This window comes from Platichthys flesus, chromosome 16 (assembly GCF_949316205.1).
Source record: "Platichthys flesus chromosome 16, fPlaFle2.1, whole genome shotgun sequence".
NCBI classification, from domain to species: Eukaryota; Metazoa; Chordata; class Actinopteri; order Pleuronectiformes; family Pleuronectidae; genus Platichthys; species Platichthys flesus.
The window spans coordinates 2,747,817-2,759,596 of NC_084960.1; the positions used below are offsets into that span (position 1 = coordinate 2,747,817).

At 47.3% G+C, this 11,780-nt stretch overlaps 1 protein-coding gene across 3 annotated transcripts in view; it reads right to left on the reverse strand.

Moving 5' to 3' along the window:
- LOC133970738 (RNA binding protein fox-1 homolog 2-like) overlaps positions 1-10,315 on the reverse strand; it is a 41,189-nt gene extending 30,874 nt beyond the window's left edge. For 2 of the 3 annotated variants that reach the window (XR_009924331.1, XM_062407778.1), the window contains exon 1: positions 9,284-10,315. Coding sequence is in view for 2 of the 3 variants with exons in the window: in XM_062407778.1 (XP_062263762.1) it covers positions 9,284-9,532 (249 nt within the window). In the remaining variant the exon portion in view is untranslated. The remainder of the gene's footprint in view (positions 1-9,283) is intronic. The other variant, XM_062407777.1, reaches the window with a different exon arrangement.
- Positions 10,316-11,780: the final 1,465 nt, after the last annotated feature.

Genomic DNA, 11,780 nt, shown 5'->3' on the forward strand with positions numbered 1-11,780 from the left:
AATTAGATTATTTCTGTCTCTCTCCCCTCTCTGTTCTCCGTGGCCATTAGTTTCTCCTCCGTGTTATTTTGCCCTGGCGAGAGCAGCCATTGTTTGCTGCAGGGTCAAGGTGAAAAGGAGGAAAGAAAAAAGAAAGACAAAGAGACGAAAGGAGGGAGCAGGCGGAGGAGGGCTGGAACAATGAGGAGAGTTTGCCAAACGATGATATTTTGACAGCAGTGAGAGAGATGACACCGGCACCATCTTGCCTGCTGGCATGGCTCACAGAGAAAACACGACCACCTAGTGAGACTCGGAGGCATGTGTCTCACTCGACGAGGGGAGAACAGGGGGGAGGGGAAGGGGGGGGGAGGAGAGAACGAGAGAAGGTCTGAGGGGGTAAAAAGAAAGAAAGATGTGTTAGTGTGTGTGTGTGTTGGGGGATGGGGTCTGCTGATGTATTCATTGCATTTAATCTGCAGGACTGTGGCTGGGACACAAAAAAAAAAAGAAGCTTCAAATCCATGTGCTGCTGCCACTCGGCGTGAAAGCGATCCTCCATTCAGCGAGCGGCTTCGAGTGCGGCACGTGTAATGGCGCGGTGAGGAGAGCGGCAGATTCGGCGTCTCTAGAGTGTCCACAGATTTAACCTCGTGGCCCTGACCTCGAGACGCCTGCCGTGGGAATCACTTCCTGATTGCGTTCTTTCAGCCAATCAGGGGGCAGGAGTCAGAGACAGGGACAGCAGACCCGACACACAGTTTGTCACGACGGCCATTAGAAGCGGATCCAGGAGAGCTAGCTTCTAATGCGGCAGTGCAACCCTTTGTGAGACTCTATCTTCAAGGCCAAGTCCTACAGCAGATGTGGTTGTGATGTATGAGTGGAGGAGAGAGAGCGTCTAGACAGAGCGGAGGAACTCGAGGGGGAAGGAAAGTATGAGCTTAAAAAGAACAGACCAGATGTAAAGAATAGGAACGAATGAGGGAGAAACATTTTCCTTTTGATGCTTGTGCTTAACTCGGGCTGCGTCCACATGTGTGTGTTTGCGTCCACACTCGGGGCACGTCCTTGTCTGAAACAACCCTTTCTTTGTCTCCGCTCTCCACTTCCTGTTTCATCTGGAACCAATTTCCCCCTCGTGCCTCGTCCCCAGGGGGGAACACTCTCCTCGGTGCGCCACATTTACAGCGGCATGGACTGGCTCGTATTCAGCAGCACACTGGCTGCGTGGAAGCTGCTGGTGCTCCACACGGCCCTGATGCAGTAAGAGGGGCTGTTCAGAGCAGAAACTCAAGTCTACAGAGCCCAGGGCGATGTGGAGAGGAATGAGAAGCTGATTCCTATTTTAAATGTTAAAAAAACAGATGCATGTTGGGAGTTTCCAACACTGCACTGCAATTCACTGTGGTTTGAGTGCATCAAAAAGTCAGGATTGTGTTTATTTTTTTGCTCTTTACTTTCTCAGGGCCTCCAAAGCAACTCAAGAAATGTGATAATTTTGCTATATCACCGCAAAATACACACAACTACGTGTGATTCAAATGCCGAGAATGTGTTTTTATCACATTGCCAGTCAAAGTACTGGTGTTAGCATAGAACAGGCCCCAGAAACTGGGAGGGAAACTAGAGCGCAAGTGAAATCTAAACCCAAATTATCCCAAACCGTCAAATTATAGACTCAGTGTTGTTCTAGAGTGGATAGAGTGGAAAAGAAGAAGAAGAAAGACGAGGACGAAGAGGAGGAGTTTAAGAACAGGGGTAGAAGGGTTGGGGGATGGGGGGGGGGAGTAGTGTTTAGCAACATCTGGAATCAATCTGTCAGCAGGAGAAGAGGGAGGGAGCGAGCTGGAGGGAGGAGCGGGGGGGAAGAAAGACGAAAAGAAAGAACAGAATGAGATGAAAATAAGGGCAGACACACACACACACACACAGAGACACACACACACACACACAAGGAGGAGAAACGTGTGGCCAAAGCCAAGAAAGGGCAGAGAAATATAAAGCAGAAAAACGTTTGCAAAACGGAGACAATGAGTCATAAGTGAAGAATGCCATGGGATTCGTATTTTCTTAAAGGGTGGGGGAGGGGAGCCTGAACTTGATACCTACTTTTCGGACACACTCGTTTACTCACACTCGAGCACACACACAGACACACATGCTCCCTTTCCCATATGGCATTGCTCCTCAGTAAATCACATGCCTGTGTGCATTTTGAAAGGTATACAAAAGGCACTTATATATATATGCCTGCCATGGTCTTTTTAAAATAAATAAATAAAAATTAACACGGAGCAGTCAGCTGAGCCCGTTCGGGTTCAAAGCTTTTTTCGTGCTGCACTTTTCACAACTTTTTTCCATTAAGTTAATTCCATACAGTTTGTGAGGCAGGAGGAGCCTTTGAAGGCGCCGCCTGGCTGACTGTGAGGGATTCAGACGGCACTGGCAGGGATCAGCAAAAGAACAGAAAAGCAGTCACACACACACACACACACTCACACTCTCTCTCTCTCTCCTGTCCCGCCTCTCGGAGGGCAACGCTAAAGGGCGTCTCTCCTGTTTATTTTCTCTCTCCCTCTCTGACTGGCTATTTTAGGAGAGGGAAAGAAGTTGGGGAGTTGTTGGGAGCGAAAGCGACGGAGCAGGGGAAGAAAAAGGAGCAGCCGTGGTGGAGGAAGGCAAAATGACATGAGGTCAACAGATGGTGAGAGGGGAGGGAGGACTGGGAGTGGAGGGGAGCGGGGTAATTAAGGGGGCTGCTGCAGGCAGCCAGTCCCTGGAACAGCCTGAAGAGGTGCACTGTGCCAGCGTTCGGCTTCATGGTCGCAATCAGTTCACCAAATGTTAAATAGCCCCACCTGCTACCAATACATCCACAGCATAAACAAGAAAAGGAGCATTTTACTGTGGAGCGCTCGGATTCACCTTTTCAGATGTGAACACCAGAACATTGGGTCTGAGTTTCTGTGTCACATGAGAAGAACTCAGCAGGAACATTTCCAGAACATTCAGTCGAGGGGTGAAAGGACATAACGTTCGAATTCTCCAGCAGACATCACATGTTTTTATTTAAAGCAAATCCACATCTTGGTTTGGCCCTGATCACCATTAGCTCTCGAATATCGTCTTTCCAAGAATCTTCTACTTGTACGGCCGTGATATTTGTTTTATTTCCTTTTCTTTCCCTCAGACATTTTTCATGCCATATTCTCACATGGGCTCACTATGACATTTTCCAGACATTTAACTGGCAGGAGAAGTTCTGGAAAAAAATCCAGAGCAACTGGTTCAGACATTTGCATTCTCACGAACAGCCCTGATGGAATATTTTAGGAAAACGTGCAGAGTTCGGTGGCTGTATGAAAACAAGTCTCACAGCGTCCCAGGATCCAGAATCATCACCAGTCAAATTAACTCTCACAAATAATTAAAAAGATAAAAGCGTCTTCCCCCTAAAACTCATCAGGACATTATCATCTCAGTTCAAGATCTGGAAAACAATGATGTGTGGATTTCAGTCATTCATCGAGTGTTATCCTCGATCAATTCATGAGCAAACTCAAGACTCCGCAAAGTCAACACATCACGAGCGAGGAGCACAACTGGAGATGAGCGTGACTTGTGAGAGGATCAAACTGTGCCACCGCACAACGCACAAAACTGGAGGAGAAGTAATTAACAGAAACACTCCGCGGGGCAGAGGACAGGAAGTGATGGATGTGCTCTGTCACTGCGCCGCACTCTGAGACGTATATCACAGCCGAGAGACGGAGCCGAAGATGACAAATGACACAGAGTCTGTTGATGTATGTGGACACACACAGACACACACAGAGACAACACAGAGACAACACAGAGACAACACAGAGACAACACAGAGGTAGAATAGAAAGAGGGGGTGAATTGCAAGTTTGCCTCAGAGAGAAGTTTCCTATGACGTCAACGTTTTCAGATCATAAAGCCCAAAATGTGACCGAAGCACGGGTGGTTATGAGTTTTTCTATTTTCTATCTGAGCAGGAGTCCTGGAAAACCTCTAATATGAACTGCATGCAGGTTTTTCAACCCCCCAGTCCTGACAATAACAACTTAAGAAAAAAGTACAATTTATATTTTTCTCCTGCCACATACAAAATTTGAAATACATAACAGAAACAATACAAGTGCCATCTTAAAATGCAGCGTTCCACTGATGGAAAACAATCAGAGCTCCTTAGTATTCACAGAAGTCACCGCTAAAATAAATCTGCCTATTTCAGATACTTAAACCCCCCCCCCCCCCCCCCCCCGCCCCAAAGTAGATTCAACACCCTTCACTGCGAGGGAAAGTACTTGCAACGTGACACTTTAATATGTTCAAAGTCACCAGAATTTCACAGTATTTTAAGTTTGATTTAATTTAATATACTGTAGATGCTGTGTTTTTCCACCAATGTGCTGCACAGGCCGCTTCATTGTTTTCAGTCAGATGTAATTATTTCACTTGAAATGCACCAAGGGCATGCATTATGTTACAGCGGCTCGCAGACCAAAGTGGAACACGTGTCTATTTCTTTATTTTTTTACTGCTATACTTATTTTAATGACATCTCGGTTCCACATTCAGCCTCAAGTGATATATTTATTTAATGGCTGAACCTAAAGAGGACAAAAAAGCCTCAAACGCACACAAACATAAGTACACAACGGATCGTGGGACTGTAAACTTGTCATTGTGTACGACACGGAGGAAGGTGCGACATGGCCGTGTAGCTGCATCGGCATCACAGGCGACGCCATGTAAGGGAAACACGGAATTGACATTTGGCTCCGTGTGGGTGGAGATGGGAGCACATCTGACAGTTTGGGGGCAGCAATGCGGAGGGGGAGGCATGCAGGGTGGGGGGGGGAGTGGTGACATGATGACCATAGAGGGAGAGTTAACATGCGAGTGTCATGTTAAGGGACTGAAACAGTAGAGGGAGAGAGAGGGGGGAGGGGGAGAATTATCTAACCTCTTTTTTTTTTTTGAATGGAGCAATTCCTCCACTTTCTTCAGTGCTCTTATTCCTTTATGAAACGTGGTGACTTGAACTGAACACACACACACGGTACGAGGGAGGGTGTGTGTGTTTGTGTCTTTGTGATTTGCGCAACTTCGTCTGGGGAATATTCCCCTTATCGTTGCCAGTTCAAAAGTCAAGGGTGCCTCCGCCGCTGTGCTACAGCTCAAAGTTTAACAACAATCATTAAACAGCCGCGGTGTGCATAATGTGCGACCCGGCAGGATTCTGTGCACGACCCTCCTGCAGCACATACTAACAACACGCGTCGGTACGAGTCCAACACGCGACTTCACCCTCCTCCTCCTCCTCGGCCTCCCTGTGATACTGTTCCCCCTCTGTGGGCATTTCTTCTTTTCTGTGAATAATTCAGGTGGCTGACTTCTGAAGGACACTCACACTTTTAGTCTACAGTTACACACAAGCTCTGTGGGAACATGAACAACTAGTTACCTCTGTAGCTATGCAACCACTGGGCCTACTGGAGGTTATTAGTCGAGCCAGCAACAGACTCTTTCTCTTGCAAAAGAATTGTCGCTGAATTGAGGCACAAATCAGAGATTTCTTACACAATCAATTCATCTGTTTAAAATTTTGTAATTCAACCAAATGTAAAAAAAACAATGACAAAAAGAAAAATCCAAGGCAATTCTACTAAATTACTACTGTGTTCAAATTGTTTATCTGAAAAGTCAAATGAAGGTTAAGTAATTTACAAATACATGAAACTAAAATTTCCATCCAGCTAAATGTTTGATGTATTTAGTTGAGTGGGTTGAGTAATTCACACAGATTGTTAAAATGTAAATGGCTTATGTTAATTTGGAGGTCAAACTAAAACAAATAGTGTGGGAGCTTAGATTTAACAGAAGGTGTCCATTATCCCCACTGATCCTTTTTACTGAATGTATCACAGCAAAGGAGCAGTGACGTTTGAAATGTGGCTGAAATGATTAGAGGCTTATCTTTGCTGAAACTCGTTAATCACAGTAACTGACTCTAAAGCTGCTCTCAGACCTGCACTGAAACCTTCTGCCGGGGCTGCATGTGAAAGCACAACTGTCTCCTGCTAGCCCCCCCAGTTAAATGTGTGGATAGGTCCATGAGCCACACGTGAGAATACAGTCGGATAATGTTTGGAAAATTCACAGCGGCCGAATGGGCGCGTTAATAACGTTTCAAACATGTGACGGACGGAAAACTGAAAAGGAAATTATACAAATATCTCAGGATGAAAACGAGGCTCCACCTCTGCCCTCGATTCCTCTGTTGTTGTGAAAGTGTCTGACCCAGAGAACCTCCCGCTGCGTCCTCCACGTGTGATCAAACCTCCGAAAAATATCTGGACCCAATTTCCCGGTGATTTGCATGTCTGAAAAACCTCTTAAATAAAATACCAACAAGCGGAAAATCCTAGAGAATATTTATCAGTTCAGTTTAAAGTTGAATCGTTAAGGAAAGACACCTCCAGGGATCCTTTGCTGTCGGAGGAAGTCAGGAGCCGACGGTTGGCAGCAATATATATTTTCATTAGCAACCAATGTAACAGACTCGATTTCTCATTAGACTCCCGGGCACACAAAAAAAAATACAAAGTTTACATAAGTGCAGTCGCTCGACAAAAAGCCATCAGCGCTCGGTGTAATGAACATCGCGTGGAGTGGAGATTCTGAGACAATAACTGCTCGCTATCAGTAATAAATCTCAGTGATCTGTGGGTTCATAACCACCCCCCCCCTGCTTTTCCAGGCCCCCCTCCCTTTGCTGTGGCCCGTTAAAGCGATCAGTCTGCTTAATGCCCTCTCCTAAATGAGCTTTGATCTCGTTAGCACGACACAAAGCCTCTTTACTGCCAACGATAGGACAAATCGGCTTGCTTGAAACACGGAGAGAGTTATAGAAACCATACTCCCACTGCATCCGAGTGGACCACAGCACCGCCTCAAGGGGGGTGGGGGGGGGGATCAATGTTACTTAGAGGAGAGATACATTTAGAAAAGAGAAGAGAAAGAGGAAAAAAAAAGGTTGAGACAGAGAAACAATGAAGATGAGAGAACGAGGGGAAAGGATGTGAAACTGGAAATAAAAATTGATAGATGTGACATGGATTTGAGTGCTGTGTTGAAAAAGGGGGTCAGGGAGGGGGAGGTGGGACAGTAGATAGTGGAGGGGGGGGGGGGGGGCTAGGGTCGGAGTGGTTTGCCTCACTGGCACATTGAAAAAGCCTGTGAAGCAGGAGTCAATTAGCAATCTGGAAATATGCCTGGGGGGGGAGTGATGAGAGGGCGGGGGAAATCAGAGGACAGCTAGAGGGGAGAGTGGGGTGAAATGGGGGGGGGGGAGAGAGAGAGAGATTGCCTGAGCGGGGGAGGAGAGCAGGAGCAACAAAGGGGAGAGAGACGGCTGCACTCCCGTTCATTATCACACCGCTGATTTACAGTCAGCCGGGAAGGTCAGCCGTCTCCCGGCCCGAGCGCCCAATAGGGAGACTATGGTAATGGTTGGGTGTGTTTAGTTATAGGGTCGTCCTCTGAACTCCTCCTCTACCCCGGCCTGGGCATGCACGCTGCCACGGCACGCCACCGCCGGTTGACTCCCCCCACTGACATGCCTCCATGTCAATTTCTCTTATTTACCCTTTACACAGAATGTTTTCATCTCAATTCAGAGTGCATCCTCCTGCTTATCTCTACCCCCCCCCCCCTCCTCTCCAACTTATCAAGTCATCCTGCCATCCATCACTTCCCTCTCATCCATTATCAGGCTCCCTGATGGGTGCAGGCTAATGGCTCTGATTTCCTTTCTGTCCTTTCTCTCTCTCTCCTTGCCTCCATCCTTTATTTCCCTCTACATCCATCAGCCAGGCCACGTCTATCTCTCCTGCCTCACACCCAAACATTTAGCCTGTTTAGACTCCTCTCCCTCAAGCCGTGCCAGCTTCTCTCCCCATCAATCCACCAATCACTTCCCAAAGCCTCCACTTCCATCCATCCATCCATCAGCTCACCCTCCACCCCACCCTTTTTTCCGGCCTGACCCCCACCCGTGCCCGGCAATCAATACAACTGATGGGCAGCCAGAAGCCTCGGCACGCCACATCATCTTTGCCGGCGGGCTATAACCTTTCCCCGTCATCAACATCCATCCATTGTGAAGCTCGCCCGGCATCACAACAACATGCGGGGGCCATATTTGTCATTGTAGCAGGTCGGCCGCGCAGCCAATTTAAGTACTCCACCAGTTCCCTGGGATTCAATTACCTGCCGATGACCTCAGCCCATGTCCGCCTGCCGTTAGTGCTGCTCGGACAGCGTGCGTCAGCTGAAACAGTCCTGAGCCGTCGGTAAACAGGCACTTCAAAAGCATATTTGTGCAATGTAAGAATGATGGGTAGTGCATGAGCATTTGGAGACGGTGAAATAAACAGTAATGGATCCGGGGAGAGTAAGTGAGCGCGGGGCACCCCCGTGCCTCGGTGTTGCCCTGGTTTACGGTAACATACACAGATTAGTCTGGCACAGGCAGGGGTGGTTGTTGATACTCTGCTGTCTCAGCAGCCGAGTCATGAGAGCAGGGAAGACCTGGGGTTGAAGAGGGGCCCCCCTGAGCCCCCTCGCTCCTTCAGCCTCCACCAAAAGGCTCCTTTCTTTGTCTTTCTCGGTGCTGACCCCTCCCCCAATCGTCGTCTGCCTCCTCTCTTAACACCTAGCCACAATTTGAGGAGGGGGGAGAAAGGGCGATTAATGGCACACGCCATGTGTATGAGGATTTGATGTGGTGACTCACTGTGAATTATCAGCCCAGGTATGAGCAGAATTCATCCATGTGCGTGAATGGAAAACGAGGCCGAGGCAGGCGACATGTGACAGAGCACTGGTTCACTCACTGGGAGACAGGCATGATGAGTGGCTCTGATCTTAGCTGTGCTGCTGTCTGTCATAGCAATGGAGTCTGTATCATATTACCTTTGTCTGGCTCGGTCATGCTTGCTCACTGAGCAGCTCCAGGCAGCTCGGCCCTTCAGCAACACACTTCCTCCCCCCCACTACACTTTGTTAGTGGGATCCACAAATATAGATATTTCTCTGTTTGCTGCAAAGATGCATGATTATGTTGTTGATGAGGGGGAAAAGGGGGCCTGTCAAAACATCCCCATCTTCCCCAGCAGGAGCCTGGCAACAAAAGCTTTCAGTGGAGACTTCACAGAGGAGCTGGAGGGAATCGAACATGTGTGTTTATACTTTGCATATTTGTTCCTACCTGGCCAATGTCAGCAACAACAGCTCCGGTGCCGTCGATCCTCGGTCTCTTGCACTCCGCCCCGGGCAGTTCGGTGAGTGCGGCGGCTGTCTGCGCGTCGGGCTCCGGGTCCCCTCGCTTCATTGCCCGGACAGCTGCTGGACCCCCGGGCGCGATCGCGAGGGGTCCGGCGGCCGCGTCCAGCTCCCGGTCCAGGATCCCCCGACTAACGGGCAGCATTATGGAGGCAACGTCGGTCGACATTAACATCGGACGACGGACAGTCACCAGTCAGGGAAAAAAGGGGGAAAAAGTATTTCTTGGTGAATTCGCGTCCTCGTTTTCCTCGGTCCGTCCCTGTCGGTGCTCACAATGGATCCGGACGCGTCGGAGACTCTCCTCAGATTCACAGTTAATTGTTTAACTTAGCTTTAGCGGGTTCGAGCTAAAAACCATCCTGGCCCCAAAGCGGGAGTCAGCACCGGGCACGGTAACGGGAACACTTTCCCCCCACCACCACCTAAAGAAACAAAGTGAACCGGGACCTCCCCCTCCCTTTCCCCGTTTCTAATAAAGACCACACGTCCGACTTCTGGATCCCCTGACGAGCTAATTAGCTAGCTAACGTTAGCCGGCTCGCTAGCAATACATTCCGCTAGCTCTCGGGTGTAAACGCGGCTCTGGGAGCTCGCTCCTCGGGGTAATTGTGGATAAATGTCGGGGAAGCGGTGGCTCTCGTCGGTTCGGGTTTTTTACGGAAAGCCCCCTCGCTCGCTCCAGGTTTCAGTCGCGGGGTCTGTGTCCTCGCTCCGTCCGCTCGCTCGCCGTGCTGCTCCGTTGTGGACGCGTCTTGTTCCGCCGGTGAGGAGACGTCTACTGCTGCCGAGGATCACGCTTTCCTCTGGGCTGAGTCCCGGTCGGTGTGAGGGTGTGCGTGTGTGTGCGTGTGTGTGGAGGGAGCTGATCTACGGTCGGATTTTTCCAAGGGCACCGGTCTGAGGTGCGACCGACAAGGAGGTGAGGTGGGCTGGTCTGAGGTCTGTACACGGTCCTCCTCCTTGTTCTTCCTCTTCTCCTTCCTCCTCCTCCTCCTCCTCCTCCCTGCTCCCCGCCTCCTCTGCCCTCACTTCTCCCAAATTCAAAATGAAGAAGATGCTTTCACCTGGAAACACGTCGGAGGAGGAAGACTCACAATGGAGAACAATTAAAAGATCAAGGGTCAAGAGGACGGAGGGGAAAGGTCGAGCTGATGTCAGAGGTTCAAGATTCAACATCTTCTATTATCATAATAACGATCATTTCCAGTTATGATTAGTTTTAGCTGGAAAGCTAAATCAAAATAGTTTATTTCAGTAGAAAGACATAGATTATATATATAGACATATAGTGTAGTACTACTAATAATAATGATAATAATGATAATGATGATGATGACTTCTTTTTGCTCATTTGATGACTTTCCACACGATTTGTATTGTCAGACCCTAATGACACATCTTTATTATATATAATAATTAACATGAACAAAAACAACAACAATAATACTACTACTAATAATAATAATACAAACAATACCGCCACTACTAATTTTGTTTATTTAGAAGGATCCCCATTAGCTCTACCCTACGACAGAGCTACTTTTAGTGGGGTCCACATTTAAGACATACATAACATACAGATATCAAACATTAAATACCAATATCAAACATTTAAAACATACGTTACATTATAAATATGTTACATTATAGATATCAAAAGTTAGTATACATAAAAATAGTGATCATATAATATTACAGATATCAAAAATAAATGTAGTGGTTATGCAATATTACCTTTGTCATGATATAAAACACTGATATATACAATTCAATAGAAGCGAAAACGGCAAACCCTGTAAGAGAATACTACTCCTTTATTTACAGTACCTCACCATCTAGTGTCACAAGTATAATAATCCTTTATTAATGTCTTTCTTGAACCCTTATAATACACCATTGATTAGATCAACGCCCACAAACACCACATAAATATAGATGCCTAAATTTGGCTTTATTTCATATACACTAATATACTTCGAAAATGTCAACAGTAACAATAAAAGGTAAATAGCAGCCAGAAGGCCTATGATATAAATATAAATGTGATCCTTACTGTTCTTACATCTTAAAGTGTGTGTCCATCAATAGAGGAGGAGTCGATGTCTGCAGCACACAACACACGTCTCTCGATTCAAAAACACATTTTTAATTATGTAACGTATTTGCTGTCTTTGGGGAATTCTCTCTATAAACGCAGATGTATTAACAGCTGCTGTTTGTATTGAAAGGATGTTTGATTAAACTCAGACAATACCCCCCCACCCCCCCCCCCCACCCTGATAACCACAAGTAGCAAAGGCAATAAGAAAAGTATAGACACAAATAAAAGGAGCCGCACCTGCAGTCTCTTGAGTTGGATTATTTGTGAAAGAAAGATTTACTGTACACTCGTCTTTTTTAGGGTGTTTGCGCCCCCTGGT